The sequence below is a fragment of the Orcinus orca genome, chromosome 16 (genome assembly GCF_937001465.1).
Source record: "Orcinus orca chromosome 16, mOrcOrc1.1, whole genome shotgun sequence".
Lineage (NCBI taxonomy): Eukaryota > Metazoa > Chordata > Mammalia > Artiodactyla > Delphinidae > Orcinus > Orcinus orca.
In genome coordinates, this window is record NC_064574.1 from 78,279,076 (window position 1) to 78,304,561 (window position 25,486).

General features: G+C 43.3%; 1 protein-coding gene across 2 annotated transcripts; it reads right to left on the reverse strand.

The window, feature by feature from the left end:
• Positions 1–427: 427 nt before the first annotated feature.
• On the reverse strand, positions 428–25,000 carry EIF4H (eukaryotic translation initiation factor 4H). 2 transcript variants are annotated; one of them, XM_004268781.4, is made up of 7 exons: positions 24,810–24,968; positions 9,575–9,762; positions 7,444–7,508; positions 7,264–7,360; positions 6,888–6,947; positions 2,448–2,585; positions 428–2,357 (listed from the first exon to the last, which is right to left on the reverse strand). In XM_004268781.4, exons 1-7 carry the CDS (start codon positions 24,866–24,868, stop codon positions 2,218–2,220), a joined length of 747 nt encoding a protein of 248 aa, XP_004268829.1. In that variant the 5' UTR covers positions 24,869–24,968; the 3' UTR covers positions 428–2,217. The 2 variants fall into 2 exon arrangements, with proteins under 2 accessions (XP_004268829.1, XP_004268830.1); XM_004268782.4 differs by lacking the exon at positions 6,888–6,947 and having other exon boundaries at positions 24,810–25,000.
• Positions 25,001–25,486: the final 486 nt, after the last annotated feature.

The following is a 25,486-nucleotide window of genomic DNA, read 5'->3' on the forward strand; positions in this document are numbered from 1 at the left end:
ACTACCGAGTCCACATGCCACAACTGCTGAAGCCCGCGCGCCTAGAGCCCATGCTCCACAACAAGAGAAGCCACTGCAATGAAAAGCCCACACACTGCAACAAAGAGTAGCCCCCGCTCGCCCCAACTAGAGAAAGCCCGTGCGCAGCAATGAAGACCCAACGCAGCCAAAAATAAATTTAACCCCCCCCCTCAAAAAAAGAGAAATTAGTTTTTTGGGGAAAAAAAAAAAACAGGAAGAAAGTTGGCATCCCATCTCTGATCATCACCAGCTTCTAAAATAATTTCACAAATCTTGTAACTTCCGAAAGCAAGACGCTTTGCTCACTCCGCAGTACATTCCACTAAATTTGGACACTACTTTCCAAATTTAAAATTAACTTCACAAGCAGCTAAAAAACAACTCAAAAATAAAGACAAGCATTAAATATTACGTAAGGTTTTCTTTTATTTAAAAGATCATTCACAAAATACCATATCCATAGATTTACTTTCTGTCATATAGCTGAATGTGTTAAGTGTTTGGAATTCCATTCTTACATTTAAAAGTCAACTGGATTGCCCAGAAGTTTAGATGAATTTGTTTTGTTCTTAATCTTTTCCACACTGAAGATGTAAGTAGGTCATCTGAAAGCATCAGGTTTGATTACAACCACATAATGCATGTCTTTCTTAAGGTAAGTATTGGTGTTACACAAATGGTTCTTATTTCAGAAGCAAACATGACAGGTGGAAGGAAGGAAAGGAGGGAGAGTTCTGTAAATTGCTGAGACCTGGTGACAAAGACAAAGTAAGAGGGGCCGAGGATGGCAGCTAGTGAGGAGCTACTTTCTAAGCACACTGCGTGGGCCAGCCTGCCCCCGGCCCTCCAGTCATGCTGGTGAGGGTCTCTCTTTTCCGGGGCTCTAGCTGACCCTGAACTGCTCCCAATTGGATGAAGTGGGACTCGGGCGCTCAAGAATTTGTTCACACAGAGGTGTTCAAGCTCAAAAGCTGCTGCCTAGCCTGGGTGAGTGCTGAACACTGTACGTGGCAGTGAACGTCCTAAAGCTGAGAACTAGTGACCTCAAGCCACCTACCAGTTACCTGACAGCTCTGCATAGTCAAATTCTCAATTCATCAAGTGAAAGAGAGTCATTCTAGGCCCATTCTTTCACTCTAAAATTAAGAGATGGTGGGAAGCGCAGTATCTCACTATTACTTGTATCAGGGAACAGATAAACACAGGGAGTGATGCAGAACACACGACAACAGGGGTTTGAGAGGAAGCAGCGTCCGCACTAGGAAGTGAGCCCAGCACCACGCTACCACCTGCAGTGCCCAATGCACCTCTGCAGCCAGCAGAAAGGAAACCAGACAGCAGTTCGCTACATCCAGCCACAGAGGAGCCTCTAAAACGGCCAGTGAAAGAAGGGAACCAGTTTGGACACGGTATTGAAAGAGCAATAATAAAGCACGTGAACACAGCAGTGTATTCAATTTATCTCCTATGTGCACCCTGCCAGCAGTTCACATTATCTTTTTAGGTTTTGCTGTTTGAAATGTAAGCCTATTCTCCCATCTGGGGAGGGAGTAATGGAGTCAGGACTATCTATAAATAGTTACAGGAAGGAATTTGCAAAGATCAACAGATATTTTATCCTTGTTTTGAAAGCAATGTGTCCCAAATTCTGTATGTTGATAACAGCTGAATAAAAACAAGATGCTATCCAATTTGTGACTTGTTTTTTTTTCTTGGAAGCCACAGCAATACAGAACTCAACATGCAGGTTGCTGAGAAAAATCAAAGGAAACGCCCAGTGTGGCTGAAGGAAAAACAGAAAAGCAAAGGAGAGAAATGAAGCAGCATTTCAATATAAAGAACTCCCGCATGGCAGCTGCCTCTGTCCCTCTAGAGAAACTCATGTGCTGGAAAGAAACAAGGAGCGAGAAGGAAAAAGGACAGAAGGAAAATAGGAAAGGAGTGGCAGGAAGGAAAAAAAGAAAAAAAAAAAAGCACAAAACAGGCACTAGGTAGATTCAGCAAAGCCAAGAATGTACTAAAAACCACTTGTTAACTGCTGACATGCACTCACAAGCTCTGTGTTTCCATTGTAAGAAAGGAGGACAAAGGTCAGGCGCAGGAATGGTAACTGCAGGACTGCCGGTCTGGGGGGCAGCCAGGCTGTGCTCTCGCTCGAACCCCCCCCCCACATCCCATTCCCTCCCAACCGCAAGCTCATTCTTGCTCCTTGTGAACGACTTCCTCTCTGGGCCTGGCTCCCCCGAAGATAGCAGAGTTGGGGTTGGCTACTTGATTGAGGGGCGTTGCAACTGTTCGAGGTTTAAGCTGGAGCCGTGGTCTCTGTGCTCTTTCCTCTGGGGGAGGGAAACACAACATGGCTTACAAATGTGTCACGAAAAGACACCCTTCAGAGCTCCATTTACACGTTCACGTTATCGTCATACCTTCTGTTGGTTCTCTGAAATCCATATTGGGCCCTCGAAGGGGAGGGCCATCTCTGAAACGACTTCCCATTGGGGGGCCTGTTCGCCGGTCACCTGGGCGACTCCCTCCCCTGCCTCCTAAGAAGTCATCCCTGAAGCCTGAAGGAGGAAGATGACATTGAATTATCTTTTAAACTACTGTCTCAAAGCTGATAACATAGCTTGTGTGAATTAAGTTTAATTTTAAATTCTTTAGTTTGTCCAGCATCAAAAGTGCATACAAAATGAGTCCAAACGTGAATCTGTTGGGTAATTTCAATGCTAACAGACTTCTAAAATAAAAAAAGAATCTTAGGAGAGAAAAATAAAACGAGCTGTAAATTCTTAGCTTGCAGGAAAAGTCCATAATATTCTAATATGGCTTAACACAAAAATGCTCAAAGCACGTTTTATTGTTTTCTAATACAATCTATACAGTTATTAAAAAAGATAAACCTGAAATTTAGAAGTTATAATTTAGAACACAAAATCAAAAGGAAAAAGCTAGATATGAAGACAAAATAAAAATACAAAGTCACCTCTGGGTGACATCCCCCATTTTTCTGTTTCTGCTGCGATTCGGGTGTGGATCATTCTAAAAGCAAAGCACCTGTGTGTAAACAAAGCTGTGATCAGGCCCACTCCCTTCCCAGAGAGGGCGCCAGAGAGCAGGAACCGCAGACCCAACCCACACCTCCTCTGGCTGCAAAGGGTTCCCACACCCCATTCATTTGTGCACCGCTAAAATAATTACCAACAGAAGTAAACTGCATCTCATTTAGAATTAAAAAGTAAGTTGCAATTTGGACTTCCCTGGTGGCGCAGTAGTTAAGAATCCTCCTGCCAATGCAGGAGACACGGGTTCGAGCCCTGGTCTGGGAAGATCCCACATGCCGCGGAGCACCTAAGCCCATGCGCCACAACTACTGAGCCTGAGCTCAAGAGCCCACGAGCCACAACTACTGACGCCCACGCGCCTAGAGCCTGTGCTCCGCAACAAGAGAAGCCACCGCAACGAGAAGCCCACGCACCGCAACGAAGAGAAGCCCCTGCTCACCACAACTAGAGAAAACCCATGCACAGCAACAAAGACCCAACGCAGCGAAAAATAAATAAATAAGTAAATTTATATTAAAAAAGTTACAATTCTCATCAGTGTGAAGAATATCTTCTCAATGGACTTTAAGAACCTTAAGCCTTATTTAGTTTTGCATTTAACTGAAAGTCATAGGGGGAGGTTAAGATAATTAACCTTTTAACAGTATAACCAACTTAACTTTCAGTAAAAATTTAAGCAATAAGACTATAATTAAACAAATGAGCTTGCCCCCTCTGTTTAAGCTCCTGAAGGTGACTAGTTTTACTCACTCCAAGGACAGTGCGATTGCTCAAAGCTTTGCAGGAACTTATCCTTGAAGAAGGATCCTGAGCTTGAGAAATATTCTTCTACTAAATAGTTGACTCCCATTATTCATAGATTTCACGTTTGCAAATTTGTCTACTCACTAAAATTTATTTGTAACCCTGAAATCAATACTTGGGGCCTTTCGCTGTCATTCAGACATGCACAGAGCAGTGAAACGTCTGTCACCTGACACATACATTCCCAGCTGAGGGTTGAATGAGCCAACACTCTGCCTTGTCTCAGCTCAAACAGTAAACAAGTGTCCTTTTCACAATCTATTTAGTGCCAGGCTTTCTGCTCTTTTGTGCTTTTTGTTAGTGATTTTGCTGTTAAAATAAAACAGCACCCAAACATCATGCTGAAGTGCTGTCTAGTACTCCTAAGTACAAGGCTGGGATGTGCCTTGTTAGAGAAGCCTCACGCAGGCATGAGTTACAGTGCTGCTGGCCGTGAGTTCATTGTTAATCAATCAACTATATATATTAAACAAGGCGTCTTTAAACACAAACACATAAAGCAAGGTTATGTATTGAATGGCTGACAAAAATATGACCAGAGGCTCACAGGAGCCTGTGTATTTCCTCTATGAGCGATGGCTCCGTATCCGCCAATTTGCTGTTTGCAGTGGTTTTAAAGAACCTAAGTACTGTGAATATGGAGAATTAACTATCTGCAATGGTGGGGTTCTTTTGTTCTTTAAGGGTAGCAAGGAATTTTTAAATTGATCAAGTTATCTGAAACTCAGTTCAGAGACTAAATCGAACAATTTCAATTTTAACAAAACAAGTAATGAAAACAATTCTAATAAGGTTCAGACCAACAGGAGCACTGCTTTGGGGGAAAACCCATTTTGGAAGCATATCATCAAGTATAAGTTTCTTTACAAAATCTTTTCTATCAACCAGAGAGGATACACCATTCATTAAACAAGCTTAATTAGTATTCAAACATTTAACCTGACATTTCCCCCAAACTAAACTGTGTGTACCTTTCCACACTGATTATGAAAGTAAAGTTACTTCCCTCTTAATGAGATTAATTTTTGCTACCAGTGTTTAGCATAAAACAAATTAGCTCACACCCACACTGACAAGGCACATAAACACAACTGCTACTTTGTCCAGGTCCATGAGACAAAGTATAGTGGGGAAAAACCCCAAAACCTAGTGTACATTAACATCAAGTGACCACCTCATTTCAAAACTCTTATGATATGAGCGATGGGAAGATTATGAGGGGGGGGGAACCAAGGTTTGACACTAACAATTATCTTTTCATCAAGTTTGATGACAGATTTCTAGGAGGCACACTATTCATGAAAATCTTCTGAGCTTTCTTTACGAAGTTTAGTTTAACACACCGCCTAGGGACTTCCCTGGTGGTCCAGTGGTTAAGACTCCGCACTTCCACTGCAGGGGGCGCGGGTTCGATCCCTAGTGGGAAACTAAGATCCTGCATGCTGCATGGCACGGCCAAAAAAAAAAAAAGATAAAAAATAAATAAAAGCACACTGCCTATTTCTGGTTGACAGGGACTTTCTTATTTGTTTTCTTCTTTATATATTTTTTTGTACTGCTTAAAAAAAAATTTTTTTTACAATGAGAGTATGTCATTTAAAAAAAGGCATTATTCTAAAGAGTAAAAATGGTCTACCTATACAAATAATGTATATAGGCCGTACCCCACCATGTGCACACTGCTGGTTTTAGATTATTACCAGAACACTGTAGTTTACACTGGTTGGTGGCAAGGTAGCTTCTCTGGCTATGTTCACTATATGTCTTGCTTCAGAGTAAAAAAGCCCAACCTAAGCCAGCAGTAGAAAGACATCAGTTCCTTTGGTAACCTCCAAAGCTGTGAGCTCACTGTACTATTTCTACAGTACTAGGAAAGGCAAAACTGGCAGATTGGAGACCACCACTCATCAAGTCACTAACTACTACACCTGAGGTGGCTTTGAGATGACATCTGTTGCATTTTTCAATCAGAGACTAGCTTATACATAAAATTACAGGTTTACTGGATTATACTGTACTTTTATGAATAAGCTCATTTCTGATTGGCTATAGGACTTTTAGGAATTAAATTATTCAACAGATATAAGCAGTAATCTGTTTAGCTAACACAGTACTGGAATGAACTTTTAAAAAATTTCGACTCACAAGACAAGTTCCTCCCATACTTACCAGTTACTTTCTACTGATTTTTGTTTTGATTGGGGGGGTGATGGGGGGGCGGGCACTAATGATCTCATCTTATGTGGTGGCAAATGCAGAGACAACCTCAAGTTTGTAGGAAAGAAAACAGACTTGTTTTTCATTCTCTACCTTATGGTTACAATGGACATTTTTACCATATGATTTACCTTGATAATTAAAAAAAAAAACAAGTAAAGAGATGAAGAGATGTTTAGGAGATCAACCCTTCAAAGCCTGGCATGCAAACTGACCTCTTGAGTTGACACAAGGAGGCACCCACTGGTATGCTTTGATGAGTTAAGAAAAGCAATGATAAAGTGGATTATGTCCACTTAAGGGACAGGTGCTCCACGCCCTTTAAGAGACAAAGAGGTCATCAGGACTACCTATTACCATCTAAGAGGGAGCCACCAGGAACCATTAGTATGAGGCTTTCTGTAAGCTTCCAGAACCTTCAGACTTCTAGAAATAATAGTACTTCTATTCATGCCATACACACAAGCATCATCAAGGGGCTCCCCTGGGCTAAACCCTGAGAAAGACAGCATGAGACACAGGCACATATAAGAACAGTAGACTAAGAAAAGGTAACAAAATAAGGCGGATCAGTCCAACTTGCCCACGATGTGGAAGCTTTCAAGTCCTACCCCAAACACTGAGGTTCTAACAGAGGCTTATTGCATGCCTGGGTACCTTTTCGGAAAGTTTCATTTGTGAAAGGAACTAAAGTAGTCCGGCCAGGCGGGCTACTCACAAGAAATGTACAATAGCAGCAAGGCCACTGAAAAGGGTAAGTGGTGATACTTTAAATACTGATACCGGAATTGCAGTCATCCCGGGAATCCCATCCACCTCTAGATTCTTGAGAGCCACCCATTCCTGAGGATACACAAAAAAGATAAAGTTGAGGTCGTATCATTACCTTGCTGCACAAACATGGAAAAATTCATTGGGAAGACGTACAACTCATGTGATGGGAAGTTCAATGAAATTATAAGAGTTTTTGCTGCCAACAGGAAGAAAAAAACCCAGGCTTGCAGAAGCATCATCCATTCTTTCTAAGATTTTACACATTTTTAAAAGCTCATAAACACCTATCAGACCTACAAGATAAGAGTTCTTCTGGTAACCTTCAAGAGCTGTAATCAGTGGGCATACAGCAAGTTTTATGCTCAGTTGTAGAAGAACCAATCACCTCTGTCATCTGGTCCACCTTTCCTGAATCCAAAGCCGCCTTTATCTTGTTTTCTGCCTTCTGCAATGTCCACACGAAGTGACCGGTCACCCAAGAGCTAATAAGTGGAAAACACTGTAAGTACTGGCAAGAAAAAAATCTCAACTACTACCACCACAGAGAAAACCTGAATATACTTACTGCACCATCGTATGTCAAGGCTTCCTTAAGGGAATCCACTTCATCAAATTCTACATAGCAGAATCCTGTAAGAGAAAACAAACCCCCGATTTCCTCAAGGAATTCCGGGTTAAAGATAAGGTGGGATCCCTGTCTGTACCATTTCCCTACATCATAACTACCACTTCGTACCATTTCCCTACATCATAACTACCACTTCTGTTGCATCGAGATGGTAGCAGACTTGCAGAACCTGAAAGAGCATATTTTACTTTCTAATAAATAGAACTTGACTGGTATTCCTCCCTCTTAATTATATTTTTTCCCCTCTTAATTATATTCTAACAGAAAGTGCTAATCAAATAGGTACTGAAATAGTAGCTGTGTTTTTATAAAGCTTTATGTTTTAACCATAATATTAAAACCTTCTTGGGTCACTGAAGAGCTGTTAGTTCTGACTTCTGAACGACTTTCATATAACCTAACAGGGGCTTTAAGACACAGACTTCAAATTCGATACCAAACATGCTTTGATGGAACAGGCTGAGGGCGCCATTACTTACTACTCAGGTAGCTGGTATAAAACTTGTTTTACAAAGCTAAAAAACATACCCTCGGCCACAAGCACATCCTCCTCAGGATGCTAATTAATTAAAGACAGATGGCCTTGGTGCAGCATGCTTTATTGACAACTTGAGTCTCTAACGCTAGATTCTGACACAGGCCTGTAAGCAGAGGACACTCCAGGCAGAAGAAACCACACCCTCTCTCTCACCTCCAACCTCTGAATAAGCTTTTCCTTCTAGCTGCAACACTCTTGTCCATGCCCTCTCGGTTAAATCTGGGTTAAGCACTCCCCCTGCCCCGTATGCTCACACTGCACCCTGTATCACCACCCTCCCGATCCCCATCCTGTATGTCGATTACACTTCACCTTCAAAGCCCACTAGACTGCAAGTGCTTCTAAAGCCTGGGTCCAAACTTTTCCTGTTCGCCATTTGCTTACACAAAGAATGTACTGCTTGGCTGTAGAGTTCCCCGTCCTCCACCCCCAACCATACTCCACCTCCCCATCCATGCCTTTTCCCCTAAGTGGATTCAATGCTTAGAAGAACTGAGAAAACTACTTGCAAGTTCAAAGAGGCAACAAGAGCCTAGTCACTCCAGAGCTCCCACTCATCTCACACTCCAGAGCTGCTGAAACTAAAGATGCCCTTCTATGAGACAATCTCTGCTGCTGCTGACTCAGCCCAAAGGCTGGCTTCACCCACACATTTTTACCTTAAATTTGCATTCCTAACGCTTCCTAGCAGCAGGACTTACTGCTCCAAGCTTAACTGATACATTCTTTTTCACTGTTTGATCACTTACTATAACAAGGCTCCAGGTTCTTAAGTCAGAAGGCTTTCAGAACAACAAAACTTATGGAACCGCTCTGCTGAGCAGCACCCCTGCTTCTTCTACAGCCCCACAGCCTCTGTGTGCCTTTCATGGATGTACTTCTGGGTAAATAAAGCAAACCAAATGCCCTTGTCTCTGGCATCACGCACTTAAATACAGGGCACATCTCCCTTTAGGAAGCCTTGGAAGTTGGATAATGCCCATCTGGTTCCTCATTCTTACTCCTCTGCTCAAGAACCTGAAAGACTAACCTACAGACACTAACTTTATCTGAAATTTGAGCCAATCATTTCCCTAAACACATGCTCTGAAATCACAAATGTACAGTGACAACAAGTACTAGGTTACCTTTTGGATTTCATAATAAACTAGATTACAGAAAAACTACCCCCTAAAAATGCAGGAGTCGGCCAAGGTGATATGCACCTGAAAAGTCCTGAGTTTTATCTGTTCATTTCTTTTCTGGTAACTCCTTTTCTGGCAGAGACAGGATTGCTATGTAGCTCAGGAAAACGCCAGATTTACTTGGGCATATGCCACATATTTCTACAAACTAGATTATGTATAACACTTTCCCCCCCAAATAGAACTGAAGGCCTATGCGTTAAAGCGCTAATAAATGTTTATTTCAACTGCGTGGAGTAGGCAAACGTTCGGAACACTTTCATTGAAACACTTTCATAATTAGAGCCCTCTGGTTTAGACCCTCCTCCCCTTACAATAATGCACAGTAAAAATCCCCCAAACTCACCTTTAAATTTGTCTGTGTCTTTGTCTCTGACTAGCCGTACACTCCTTATGCTGAGATCCTTAAAGATAGCGTCTATGTCGCCCTGCACCGTATTAAAAGGTAGATTTCCTACATATGCTGTGTAGGGGGGCTCTGTGGGCAGCTCCTTCTGGCTACGGGAACCATGGCCACCAGCACTGCCACGGGACCTAGGAGGGGAAACAGACAGGATTCAACTCTAGCCCTGTGTACTTGCCCCAGAGGGCCAAGGAAAATGTTTCCCACTCAGCCACACCACCCAGGCAAAATAATCCTATATAATGTGTACAGTAACATCTCCTTGAAATAATAGAGTATTCCAAAATATTTATGAAAAACATGCTTATTTCTGGATGACAGAAATGTCCACAGAAACACAGAATCTCTGTGAACGTACATTTCCCTGGAGAATCGAATCCAAACATTAACATCCTCCTACAGACAAGTGGTTCTCTCCTATTCACTAAGAATAGGAGAAAAGAACCTAAGCCAATGCCCTCCTTCACACCCGATAACACTAACACACACAGAAATGGAGTGTCCACTTATTACCCTGAAGCTGAAGTTTAACTCATTCACAATACAATTGTTTCTTGCTGATTATAGATAATATGCTCTAATAAAAATTTTAGATTTTGTGCAGCAAGTACTATGTATTGTACATATTACTCTCCACTCCCCCATGCACTACCTCACTGGATCCTCAAACACAAGGTGCATATTACTAATTCATTTAAACGTCAATGTCATTTCCTCAGCTAAGTCAAGAGGTGTTTAGCTTGTCTATGGTTACAGAGCTTAAAAGTGGCAGGACCCTGACTCCACCATATCATGGCTAATCTGCGTACGCACTGGTTTAAATCCGAGCTCTACCACATACTTACTCCACCATATAATCTTGAGGAGTTACTCAATTTCTCTAAGCCTTATTTGGAAAACTGGGTTAATACTAAGAGAGACCTTGAATTATTGAGAAATAACATATGGTGCGTCATACACTGCCTGTCACATAGTTCACATGTGTAGAGTAACAATGACCATAATAACTGCCGTCTAACACCTGAGGTTTACAATGTTTTATAGATAATTTTAAAATAAATGGGACCAGCTTCCCTGGTGGCGCAGCGGTTGGGAATCCGCCTGCCAATTCAGGGGACATGGGTTCGAGCCCTGATCTGGGAAGATCCCACATGCCGTGGAACAACTAAGCCCGTGTGCCACAACTGCTGAGCCTGCACTCTAGAGCCTGCGAGTCACAACTACTGAGCCCACGTGCCGCAACTACTGAGCCCACACGCCTAGAGCCTGTGCTCCGCAACAAGAGAAGCCACTGCAATGACAAGCCCGCGTACCGCAGCAAACAGTAGCCCCCGCTCGCCGCAACTAGAGGAGGCCCATGCGCAGCAACGAAGACCCAACTCAGCCAAAAAAAAAAAAACCACAAAAAGCAAACAAACAAATAAATAAATAGGGCCACGGGACTTCCCCCTGGTGGTCCAGTGGTTAAGACTCCACGCTCCCAACGCAGGGGGCCCAGGTTTGATCCCTGGTCAGGGAACTAGATCCCACATAATGCAACTAAGAGCCTGCATGACGCAACTGAGGATCCTGCGTGCCTCAACTAAGACCAACTGCAGCCAAATAAATATTTTAAAAACAAACAAAAAAATAAATGGGGCCATTATACATTTGTCAAAACCCATAGCACAGAATGGACAACACCAAGAGTGAACCCTAATGTTAACTATGGACATTGGGTGATAATGACATTGTCAATGCAGATTCATTGATTGGAACAAATGTACTACTCTGGTGCAGATGTTGGCAGCAGGGGAAGCTGTGCCCCTGTGCATTTGTGAGGGCAGAGGGCATATGGGAACTCTATACTTTCTGATCAATTCTGCTCTGAACCTACATTGCTCTAATAGATGGTCTACTAAATTAATGGGAAGGGAGCTCTTCTTTACATCAATAAGGCTGTCAGCTAAAAAATGTAGGAGGAATCATGTAATTAGAAAACCTCTACTCTGCAACCACCAATGTAGTAGTGACTGATTCAGGCAAGGCTCAAAGGATGCCAAAACACTGATAAAATGAATCTGCCAGTCACTACTGCAACCAGGTAACTGAACTTAGTATCACTAATAATGGGAGAAATTTAAATGTGCCTTCTATTTTGGCACAGATTCTTCAAATATGTAAAAGTCATGAAAGACAAAAAAGGCAGGGGAACTAACGAAATGATAACCAATGCTACATGTGATCTTTGGATCCTGGAACACACAGCCATAAAAGAAAAAGCAGATGGAGAAATCTGAATCTGATGAGTATAAATATTATTGTGAGCATTAAATTTCTTAGGAGTGATTAATTGGTACTGAAGTTAGTAGGATGCCTCTGTTCTCAGGAGAGACAAAGTACTTAGGAGTGAAGTGTCAGGACAGCCATTTATTTTCAAAGGGTTCAGCATAAAGCCATGTGTGCATGCACGAATATATAAAGATAAAGCAAGTGTGAAACTTGTGACATCTACCAGTGTCCATCGTATTGCATTCTTTCAACTTTACTGAAGACTTGAAAAATTTCAAAATAAAATGTTTGCAGAACACAGGAGAAAACAAATTTAAAAGGGGGAGGTGTTGTTTTTCTTTAAGAGACATTTAAAGCAAAAGAGTCTCCTCACATCAGTCAAAAATCTGCTTAAAGTCAACCTTCCTTTCTTTTGGCAGAATATATATTAATACCAGGTCTTCGAAAGTAACTTGATTTTTAAAATTCATATATTGCTAGAAATATCATGAAAGAGATTCCACATCTTGCCTGACACAAATTCCAGATATCTCAAATATTTGATAATAAATACCAGTCTTTAAGACAACGCTTTCTTTTTTTTTTTTAAGCAGAAGAACCAGGCTATGAAGTAATTATTAGATGGCTAAAAATTTTAAGTTTAATTACCTCAGAACTGCTGCTTCCCAACAGAAAAATCCTGCATTCTGTCCTAATACCAGAAAAATAGGCTTACAAGTGAATGTGACTTATTTTGCATTTCAATAACCATAAAACTGGGACTTCCCTGGTGGCGCAGTGGTTAAGAATCCTCTTGCCAGTGCAGGGAACTAGGGCTCGAGCCCTAGCTGGGGAAGATCCCACATGCCGCGGAGCAACTAAGCCGTGCGCCACAACTACTGAGCCCGCGTGCCACAACTGCTGAAGCCCACACGCCTAGAGCCTGTGCTCTGCAACAAGAGAAACCACTGCAATGAAGAGTAGCCCCCGCTCACCGCAACTAGAGAAAGCCCACGCGCAGCAACGAAGACCCAATGCAGCCAAACAAACAAAAAAACCCACCAACAACAAAAAAACCCCATAAAACCTAAAATATTCTCAGTAAGATACTCTTTGGGGCTGGGTACTGAACATATAAAATACAGTATAAACACTTGGAAAACTGTCAAAACAGGGGACCAACTATAATTAAAAACACTTTAAATTCATCTACTCAACATTTATTAAACATCTGGTGGAAAACAGCCCCTTGTCCTGGAATAGCTTACACCTGAGTAGCACATATAAAACATAAATAACTGTAAATGCATACATGCATGTTTGTGTATACATTTACATAGACATGTAAAAAAGCAAAGGGCTACAATGATTTTTTAAAAATTCAACATGAAGGTGAGGATGAAGAAATGATAAATTTGGCAGGTGTCTGTTTGATGAAGCAAGAAAATGGAGGTAGGAAGTCTTGCTAAAAGGGCACATGAGAACTTCTGTGGGGTGCTGGACAGAGGACTGAAAAGATAGGGTCAACCGACCTCTGACTGAGTACAGAAAGCCATGAAAGCAAGCCTTGATAAGGACCGCTGCCCAGGTGAATGCTACTGAGGGGGGGGGCACTAGCAAGAATGCAGCAGGATCAGAAGCCAGATCTGTCTTTGCAAAGATAGAAAAATCCTGCTTCAGGCAAGCAGTACTTTAAGAGCTGGAGATGTGGAAAGAGCTAACCCAAGCCCATCAACTTGCTCATTTCACCCTAGCCTCACAAAACTGCCAGTGGCTTAACACTCTAGATTTTACAAGACTAACCGATGCAGTCCTCAATACTGCCCTACCTGATCTGGTCAGTTCTACAGGACTTGAGTGGTTTTTAGCTTTTCCTTGAGTAGTTCACTGAAGACATTACAATGCAGTGGGACTGGGGCCAGCCTGGTAGATTTCAATTTATTCACTCTATGAAGAGTCTGCAGTGTGCCAGCAACTTGAGAGACAAGGGTGAAGAAGACAAACCCCAGAGAATGCATATGGACGTAATAAAAGGATACATTCTGTCATCAATCAAATAAAAATGTCAAATGTCAGAAATTCTTTGAGCTAAAATTCTTATGAGATACTTCTGACACTAATTTAAGTTTAGAGGGGACTATTATCTAAATAAGCTATGTTACATGAAAGCACTTTCTAAAACAGGTTAAAAACACAGAAGACACACCTGGCACCTTACTTAGCTTGGTGTAGGACCTCTTCCAAATCACCTCTGTACCTCGGTTTTCTCACCTGTTACTTTATAAATATTTCAAATTTCTATGTTATAAAGGAGTTTGAAATTGACCATAAAAACACTTCACAGAGACTGATTGCTTTACAAAAGTTTAATAATTCTAAAGTGTTATGGGTAAATTAAACACGCTACAGGATACACTGCTTATACAGAAGGAGGCTGACTAACAAGCCATGGATGTAAAGCAGGCAACAGATGAGGCAAAGCTGCAGGCCTGGGCACACACCCCCACCTCCCCACCACCCTGCAATTCAGAATAGAGACCTGAAGGGCTGTGCTGCAAACTCCCAGGCCATATCGCTCCCACTGAGCAATGGGCTTGCCCGCTCATTACTGCTGCACAAAGGGACAGTCTATTGATTTAAAAAAAAAAATACGAAAGTTTTAAAGTAATAATCACATCCTCAGTCATTTAGGAAATCCAACTTTCAACTCCAGGTGTGACCAAAATCACACCTGGAGCTACAGGCAAATCACGTTTCTTCACTCAAATCAACAAAGTATCTGAATGTCTATTAAATACAGAGCACCATATTGAGGGCACAAACCTAAGACTTGTTCCTACCCTCAAGGAGCTTATAATTCAGCTAAGGGGGTCCAGGCATCTAGAAAGGAGAAATCACATCCCAAGTAAAAGACTGCAGAAAATTCAGGAGACAGCAACAAGCACTGTCTCTGCAGGGTGGAGCAAAAGGCACTTGGACTCTATTTTCCAGGCAGCAGACAAAACACTGAACTCTTAAGATGATAATGTGTGAATAAGCAAAGATATATAGGAGTGAGAGGAAACTGGAGGAATGGCAACTATAAGAAAAAAGAAGAGAAGAGATTATTAGGGCTGGGATTAGAGTCAGTAAGTGGATGAAACAAAATTAAGTGCTCAAGACTTGCTTCCAAAGTGTAAAAGATAATAAAAAATGAAGGCCACATGCTATTATTTCTGGACAAGAATTTTACGAAGATTCCTCGGTGCATTAGAAACTATACAGAATTTAAGTACTGTTGCTGTCATTCTTAAAACTTTAAGACCAGTGCCAAGATACCATGACTATAGAGTATTAACCTCTCTTTGGTATTTGGAACATTAGGTGCTCTCCCTCTATTACTTCTAGGTGATAACTGAGTTTGTTTCATTGGGGCTGATCAACAACTTTGGTCTTTCATGCGCCACCTAGAGCTTATTAGCATATATCACATGGCCTGAGGCACTATCCTAGATCCTACATAAAATCACAGTAAGACTACCTTTATGAGAATAAAATCCAAGTAAGCAACAAAGACAAAATCCTCTGAGCATGCAGAAAGAAAGAAAGATCAAAATGTGTAACCTACTTGGTTTCTAGACAATAATCAAAAAAGGTTAGGCTCTCAAAAGCCAAGCCCTTATTTCATAAACACCCTTTTACACTACCTATTAACATCTTACATTAGGAAGATACACTGGTTACAATCACAGAACCAACATCAATACATTACCAACTAATTCATTACTAACTAGTTCAGTTTATTCAGATTTTCCTAGCTTTCACCTAATGTCCTTTTCCTGTCCCAGGATCCCATCCAAGATGCCACATTACATTTTAGTTGTAACTTAGGTTTTAAAAAACTAGTCCAATGAACTTGGATTAAAGACCCTTCAGTTCCAAGCAGATCTTCCTCTAAGTGTATGTATTTTCCAAGGCCTTCAATTAGCACTCAAAATTAAATCCCTTTATCTTGACAACTGTCATTCCTACAGGATGTGCATGAAAGCCTGTGAAAGTTTCTGGTAAACACCGGGGGTGGGGAGGGAGCAGTGTCTATGGTGAATTCTTCAATGAGCCCTATTTCAAGGAGCTCTTTTCTGCTGTGAATGGGAACTTAATAATTCAATCACATCGGTAAGATATAAAAAGCAATGCAGAGAAATGCAAAGTTGTTCTGCGGCACGAGCTCCTGTCTTGTTCACTGCTTTATCTCCAAAACTATTACAATATCTGAGACTTAGGGTGGAAGGAATGAAGCCACAGGCCTACCAACTACTTTAGGGTTGCCAGTAACTTCTTCACCAATGTGGGTACGCTTATTTGGAAAAAAATTTAGATTATAAGAGAGGGTTACATGTATTCAGAAGACATCCCCAATTAGGTACTTAAGTTTTTTTTTTTTTTTTTTTTTTTTTTTTGCGGTATGGGGGCCTCTCACCGCTGTGGCTTCTCCCATTGCGGAGCACAGGCTCCGGACGCGCAGGCTCAGCGGCCATGGCTCACGGGCCCAGCCACTCCGCGGTATGTGGGATCCTCCTGGACTGGGGCACAAACCCCCGTCCCCTGCATCAGCAGGCAGACTCTCAACCACTGCGCCACCAGGGAAGCCCTGTATTTAAGTATTTTTCAAAAAATTTTCAGGCTGTGTACAACAACAAGAAATACATTTTACATCACAACTTAATACATGCATACATTCCTGCATGTTAACTACACAAATTAATTTTAAAAAGCTTGCCAACAGTACTAACTCATAGTATAATGCACACTATTGTCTATTCTATTTCACCTTAAAAGATGCTTACCAGGACCCACACTAAGTTGATTTCATCATCTCCCAACAGGACACAACAGGCAGTTTGAAAGCCTTGTTTTAGATGAATAGTGAACACGAAAGGGACTTCTGGTTTACAGAGTCTTTTAGGGAACTTTTCTTACTGGGAAAAGGTACTTATCATAATGAACTAAAATTCTGGACTCCTAACATGAAAGGAAAGAAATGCGCTTAGTAATTTAATAACTTCATATGGGTGAAAAAGGTTACTCAATCCAAAAGTTCCAGATTTGGACTTCCCTGGTGGCACATTGGTTGAGAATCTGCCTGCCAATGCAGGGGACATGGGTTCGAGCCCTGGTCCGGGAAGATCCCACATGCCACAGAGCAACTAAGCCCGTGTGCCACAACTACTGAGCGTGCGCTCTAGAGCCCGCATGCCACAACTACTGAGCCCATGCTCCGCATCAAGAGAAGCCACCGCAATGAGAAGCCCGCGCACCGCAAGAGTCACCTCCGCTCACCGCAACTAGAGAAAACCTGTGCGCAGCAACGAAGACCCAATGCAACCAAAAATAAAAATATAAAAAATAATAAATACATTTATTTTAAAAATCTTTAACTATTAGGTAAAATGAGCAACTGGTAAATTCCAATCTAGACCATACTGAGGTTCCTCCGTTAACAGAAAATCAGTTAAAGTAACAATTCTTTGCATTTTCAGACGGCCTCTAAAAGCACCAAAATGTACTTCCTTTGGTTCTGGCTCTGCCCCCACAGAGCCAAACCTTTCTGGCTGTAGTATCCCTGTTAAGTCAAAGAGAGCAAACACATACACCGATCCTGCCATTGGCCTTCGCATGAATCAGGCCGGGGCACCAAACTGCACTATTACTCATGCATTTGCAGTATTAAAAAAAAAGGGGGGGGTGGATTCCCTAATGGTCCAGTGTTTAGCAGTCCACGCTTTCACCCAGGTTCAATCCCTGGTGGAGGAACAAAGATCCGACAAGCCTCATGGCGCAGCCAAAAAAAAAAAAAGCCACCTTCTGCAAAGAATGTTTTTGATAAAGTGGTAAAAATGATTAATTTTATTAAATACTGACCCACTTTTAAAATATTCCGTTACAAAATGGGAATGAAGCACTTCTGCTGCTTACAGAAGTACATGGTTATCTCCAGGAAAGGCACTCCTGCAAGTGAGTTACAAGCTGAACCAGCTATTCTTTTCATGGAACACCATTTTTACCTGAAAGAACTGACTAACTATGGTTCAGACTCGGATGCTACATAGACATTTTCTTGTAAATGAAGTGAGCCTGTCACTTCAAGGAAAACAACAGTATTGTCTGCTGCGAATGACAAAACGCAGGCTTTCAAGCAAAAACCAGAATTTTAGAAAACTTTTATCTATCAATATAAGCTTGACAGTCTACCAATACCTGAAAATTTTCTGATGAAACTGATGGTGACATTAATGAACATGATTTTTGATACTGTATAGTGAAATGCTTCAACATTTGGAAGAGCTACATAACTCAGTGAACTGGTATTTTCCAAATGACCAAAGTATCATGTTACAAAAAAAAAAAAAAAAAACCAATGTACAGCTGGGCTTCCCTGGTGGTGCAGTGGTTAAGAATCTGCCTGCCAATGCAAGGGACACAGGTTTGAGCCCTGGCCGGGGAAGATCCCACATGCCGCGGAGCAACTAAGCCCGTGTGCCACAACTACTGAAGCCCACGCTCCACAACAAGAGAAGCCACGACAATGAGAAGCTCACGCACCACAACGAAGAGTAGCCCCTGCTCACCGCAACTAGAGAAAGCTTGCGCACAGCAACAAAGACCCAATACAGCCAAAAAAAAAAAAAAGCACAGTAAAAGATCCACTCAAAATATAAGATAGATCTATGGATTTTAATGTAAGAGTATTAAAAGTTTATTGTTACAACTAACTTTTATGGAAATTACCACCTGTCAAGTTTTGGTACAGTCACAAGAGTATCTACAATTATCTGAAAAGGCTATTAAAAAGTCCTCCCACTTCCAACTACTTACCTATGTAAGGCTGGATTTTCTTCATATATGTCAACCAAACAACCTACCTCGAGAGTGAATACAGAAGCAGCTATGAGAAACGAGCTGTCTTCTACTCAGCCAGATATTCAAAAGGCTCCAGGGAATTCCCTGGCGGTCCAGTTGTTAGGACTCCTTGCTTTCACTGCCAAGGGCCCAGGTTCAATTCATAGTCAGGGGAACTAAGATACCAGAAGCCCCGCGGTGCGGCCAAAAAAAAAAAAGGGGGGTGGGTGGGTGGCTCCAAAAATGCAACTGATTATTTCAATTAGAGAACAGTGTGCAGAGCGAGGGAGATCACCAGCTACATCTATCCTATACTGGAGTGCAATGAAGGTACTATGTTTTCAGTAGAGTATCAACATACTGAAGCACATCCAGAGGGTCCTATCAAGAACATTTTAAAAACCATCATATGGTTGGCAAACTTAAAAAAAATAGGATGTTCAATTATTTAAAAAGACAACCTAGACATTACAGCTGCTAAGTGCAATCAAAATCAAGTGGTCACTTACTTCGTGCCGAGTGTGCAGGTCTAACCAGCTGCACAAATGATGAAAAGGTAAAGATGCATGGCATGGTCTTTTGCCCAACACTCTTCCATTTCTAGCAGAAGCTGGAAACTGGAAGGTGGATCTGATCTAGGACTGACCATGCCCCCCCACACCCCCAGCCAAACATTCTGCTTTGTATGTTCCAAGTTTCTGGGAAGACTTCTTGAATTTGTGTAAAGTCTTTCCAGAACACTAAGGTTAATTTCAAACAGAAATATAAATTTTGAAAGTATGCGAAAAAAAATTTTTTTTTTTAGAAATCTCAGAAGCATTTAAATATTCCAAGCATGAGTTCTGTTACAAACCAATAATGTACAAGGATGAATTACTTGGGCTTCCCTGGTGGCGCAGTGGTTGAGAGTCCACCTGCCAATGCAGGGGACACAGGTTCGTGCCCCAGTCCGGGAAGATCCCACATGCCGGGGAGCGGCTGGGCCCGTAAGCCATGGCCGCTGAGCCCGCGCGTCCGGAGCCTGTGCTCCGCAACGGGAGAGGCCACAGCAGTGAGAGGCCCGCGTACCACAAAAAAAAAAAAAAAAAAAAAAAAAGAATGAATTACTTGGTGGGACTTCCCTGGTGGCACAGTGGTTAAGAATCTGCTTGCCAATGCAGAAGACACGCGTTTGAGCCCTGGTCCGGGAAGATCCCACAAGCCATGGAGCAACTAAGCCCGTGCACCTGCAGTCTAGAGCCCTCGAGCCACAACTATTGAGCCGGAGTGCCACAACTACTGAAGCCCATGCGCCTAGAGCCCATGCTCCGCAACAAGCTACCGCAATGAGAAGCCCGCGCACTGCAATGAAAGAGAAAGCCTGTGCTCAGCAACTAAGAGCCAAAGCAGCCAATAAATAAATGAATAAAAAGAATGAATTACTTGGTACTAATTTACCATACTTATGGTATTATAAATGCTTTATGCCTATAAACTGAACAGCTTTCCCTTTATTGGCTTTAGAAATATAGACAGGAAAATAAAAACTCACTCCATCTAACCCTCAACAGAAATTTTCCCACTCTAACTCCAAAGGAATTATTTTAAGAATTAAAAAATTATAAATTGGACTTCCCTCGTGGTGCAGTGGTTAAGAATCTGCCTGCCAATGCAGGGGACACAGGTTTGAGCCCTGGTCTGGGAAGATCCCACATGCCGCAGAGCAACTAAGCCCGTGGGCCACAACTACTGAGTCTGTGCTCTAGAGCCTGCAAGCCACAACTACAGAGCCCATGTGCCACAACTACTGAACCCGCACGCCTAGAGCCTGTGCTCCACAACAAGAGAAGCCCACGCACCGCAACAAAAGAGTAGCCCCCTCTCGCCGCAACTAGAGAAAGCCCGTGCGCAGCAATGAAGACCCAACGCAGCCAAAAATAAATAAATTTTTAAAAATTATAAATCAACAGCTATCAAATATTAAGCATTTTTAATGGACCAAATACTGTGCTGCACAGTTTAACATCTCATTTAATACTCCCCAACAGCCCTATAGAGGAGTTTCTATCTTACATGCAGGGAAAGTGAGGCTCAGAGAGGTAAAGAAACTTGTCCAGATCATACTGCTCATACACAGCCAAGAGGACACTTAAGCTCTGGTCTGCCTGATTCTAAAGCCAGGGCTTCTGCCTGAACATCTGACATCTCAGAGATCTCTTGGTAAAACCAAGTATTTGTGGTAACAACACTTCGCAAAGAGGACAATGACTTGGAATCAAGCACTGGGAGACTCAGTGGAGAGAAGGATGACAGTAAACCCAAACAACTTGCCATCTGATAGGTAAACAGGATTTTAGAATATGCCTTTCAACACCTTTACAGATCCTGTTATAAGTGAAACTAGCTAGCTTTTATACACTTTCTTCCCCATTTTAAGGCTTAAAATATCCTTAGAAATTTAGACAGAGATGCCAAGCTTAAATCCTATAAGACTCGAAGATTAGAATTTTAAATCCCCTAACTGGAACCTAATAAAGAATATTTAATTTTGTAGCTTAATCAATTTTTAGCAGGTACCATTTCAGTAATATCAATTCTTGCTAATTCCAAGTTCCAATCTAATTCTCAGGATTGATGCTACTTTTAGGTTAAGCACTCAAAAGGCCTTTTGCAGTTAAAAATGTAAAATCAGTGTTACTCTCCACTTTACTGTCAATGGCAAATGAAACACTGGAACCCCACAAAGATAATTTAGCAAAGTGAAAAACCAAATACATTCAAGATATGGTACAATCAACTCCTGATAATTTGGAATTTTGTTTTGACTTGCTTTCTGAGCAACAATGCAGTCCCTGGTTCTCTCCTCTGCTGCAGGCGACATGCCTCTATAGGCTGGGGAAATAAAGCAGTTGTTCAGTATTGCTTCCTGACAACCGTACTGGTTATTACACACAACTACAAAATAAACTTACGGGGAATGTATAATTATTAAAACCCAAGTTCTTGGTTTTTTTTTTATTAAATGAGAAGACCCTTCTTTTTTTTAATTAATTTATTTTTATTTATTTTATTTTTGGCTGCGTTGGGTCTTTGTTTCTGCACACGGGCTTTCTCTAGTTGCAGTGAGCAGGGGCTACCTTCCTTGCAGTGTGCAGGCTTCTCATTGCGGTGGCTTCTCTTGTTGTGGAGCACAGGCTCTAGGCACGTGGGCTTCAGTAGTTATGGCTCGCAGGCTCTAGAGTGCAGGCTCAGTAGTTGTGGCCCAAGGACTTAGTTGCTCCGCGGCATGTGGGATCTTCCCAGGCCAGGGCTTGAACCCATGTCCCCTGCATTGGCAGGTGGATTCTTAACCACTGCAGGGAAGCCCCTTGACTCTATATTTCAAACCTGCCATTCCTTTCACCTGTGACCCAAGTTGCTTAGAGTTGAGACATCTTATCTAGCTAAGGTGTTTTAGACTAGTGAGAAGTTGCCTTACAAAAGTACCAAACAGGGACTTCCCTGGTGGCGCAGTGGTTAAGAATCCACCTGCCAATGCAGGGGACACGGGTTCGAGCCCTGGGCCGGGAAGATCCCACATGCCACAGAGCAACTAAGCCCGTGCACCACAACTACGGAGCCTGCACTCTAGAGCCCTAGAGCCACAACTACTGAGCCTGTGTGCCACAACTACTGAAGCCCACGTGCCTAGAGCCCGTGCTCTGCAACAAGAGAAGCCACCGCAGTGAGTAGCCCACGCACTGCAATGAAGAGCAGCCCTCACTCGCCGCAACCACAGAAAGCCCGCGCGCAGCAACGAAGACCCAACGCAACCAAAAATAAATAAATAAATTAAAAAACAAAAAGCACCAAACAAAGCAATACAAGACCAGCTTTCCATAGGTGGTAATCGTCTATAATGCTTAAGCTTCTATCTGAACATAAACAAACAGCACTGAGACACGTACTGATGTGAACATAATTCAAAACTCAAAATTATCATTGAAGAATATCTGGTCAACTATCCTATCACCTTGCTAAATTTCAAAGATTCCAATAACTGATAACTTTCGACCTGATGAAGTTAAAATAATATTAACTATCTGGAATAGGAAAGCTTTGGCACAGATCACACCACTACATGTCTAGTCCTCTGTGAAGTTTCCTGACTCACCTGTGACACCGCCTCAAAGAACACACAAATTCACCGACAGGTTCTAAAAACTACTTTTTGGCAATCTGAGCAGTATTTCCTATGTACTTTTACATGAAGATGAAGTGGAAAATTCTGAGAAGGTAAGATGTAGAAGGTGCTTAATAGTAAAAGGACTTTTTATGAGGAAGCTTAGGAGATGTATCATGCCAGCTACTATTCTCTTATACAAGTTTTTGGAGTACATCTGGGTAAATGGCTAACAGTGTCCTCGTCTTTTGATATTCTGATAAATAAATGGCATCTTAAAAGAGAATTTTACTTTTGATCAACTTCTATTGTTCAAGGTACTCCAACTGTCAAAATTTGATATCCACCGAAAGTCTAACTCGAACACCTCTAGTCACCAGAACAGCTGGTAAATTTGTCAAAAGGCAGAATTAAAAAATAATAATAAAAAAAATCCCCAGGCTCTGTATAATATGACTAACACTGTAGTTCCAAACCAACTAAAATTCCTTGGAACTGCCTTAATCTGAACTACTCTGTTTAAGAGTTTTCCTGGGTACTTACAAATGCTTTTTGAAACTAGGAAGGAAAAAAAAAATCCTAGTTATTAAATTTCAAGATGACTGACGTACAAATTTGATGTCTAGAAACCTACCCCCAAAGCATTAACTTTACATGTAATCCAACATCTATTTCTTTTTTATTAGTAAATAAAGTATTCTTTGAAGTAACAGGTGGCTCCACCTCCCCCAACTTCCATGTCCCCAACTTTCATGAATGATACTGGGTACACTCCCACACCCAAACAAGCTTTTATTTGAGCCATTCCCAAACCAAGGTATTAAAAGATCATTCTTCACCAAACAAAGATACTTTTAGGATTGAAACCCAGGAGACTGGACACCTCAGTAGGTACTATTGTGGTGTTATCCTGGGAAAGTAATCCTTTCTGTGAATCACACAAAGGCCAAGTGTGCCCTTGACAAACAACAAGATGTTTACAGCCTATCTTCTAAATTCTGTATGAGGTAACTTGTGGCTAAAAAGAAATAATCTAGGGCGGGTTCCTGGAATTGAACACCATAAGCTTTTCCTTCACTAGTCAGGGATCTTCCTTTTAAACAAGGTGCCTCAATTACATATAGCCTGTGCATGACCAGAATCAGAACGAAGCTAAATGCGATTCCTTCTCCAGGTCTGGAGAAACCAGGGAGAATAACATCTTCTGCCAGTAGGCACGTAGCACTTGTCAACAAGGCACTCTGATCTAAGAAAAGATAAATACAATGCTATGATGTGTATGTTCTGGTTGGTCTCCCCCGACCCAGGGGTGAATCGAACTATTCCAGGGCTCCAGCTGCCAAATCCCAGCCTCACACCCGTAAAGGGATGGGAATCGCCCCTCTCTCGGCCTTCCGATCATACCAAGCCCGCTGGTCTCCTGGCGAAAGGGGCCAGGGGGCCTGCAGCGCAGGCTGACAACAGGAAGTCGCGGCCGGGACCGGGACTGGAGCGGGGCAGGCCGCGGCCCCCACCCCCGCGCTGCAGCACAGCCCCGCGCCGGCCCCGCCGTACTGGGGGATGGGGCTGGAAGCGGGAGCTCGTCCTACCGGGCACTCAGCGCCGCTGCGGCCTGGCCCTGCGACCGAGGCAGAGGAAAGACACATCGTAGGCGGCGGGGGAGGGGTGGCACAGAGAGGGATCTGTCCCGCGAGCAAAACCCGGGGAGCCTAACCGCCGCCGCACCCTCCCCGAGCGCGCCATTTCCAGACCCCACTCCTCCCGGCGCCTCTACGAGGCCTCAGTCGGCCCAGCCGGGCCCCTACCGCTCGCCGCCCCTTGCTGTGCGCGCGAGAAGGCCGCGGGCCAGGGGCCCCTGACTCCGCCCGCCTCTCGCGCCCGGCCGGGGCCCGCGCACGCCCGCCTCACCCTCTGCCGCCGCCGAAGCTGCTGTAGGCCCGATCGTCGTAGGTATCGAAGTCCGCCATTTGCCGTCTCCGCTCCGAGAGGAACCAGGGTGAGCGAGGAAGGACCCCGCAATATAACTCCCCCCGCCCCGCCGCCGGGGCTGTCCGCCGCACCGCCTGATCGCAAATCGCACGCACGCACGCTCGCGTGCGCGCACGTACGCCGCGCCGGGTCTGGGCTGGCTGGCCTTTGGCAGCCCGGCGCGTTTTGCGGCCCACGTGGTGCGGCGGCGCGTTGGCTCGGCTCCTGCCCTGGCGCTCCGGCCCATTGTGTGCTAGCTCTGAGGCTTCACCCGCGGCCGCCTCCTGCCCCTGCCCCGCCCCGCCCCACCCTTGGACGTGAGCCTTGCCCTACCAGCCGAACCTCCTGTGGCTCCCTCCGCGGGCTGCGAAGGCCCCGCCCCGGGCTGGCCTTGGAATCTGCGCCGGGCTCGCGGTGTTTTCTGTCGCCTAGCTTCCGAACTCCAGACCTGGCAGGGACGCCAGAGGTCTCCTCCGCTTGGTGGGGGTGGGGATGGGGGTGGGGATGGGGGGGTGGCGGGGAGGTCCCACTCCGACACTTACACGGTGGGGGCGGGGAGGTCCCACTCCGACACCTACACGGCCAGGGCGTCGCTTGCTAACACCAAAGAAAGGTCT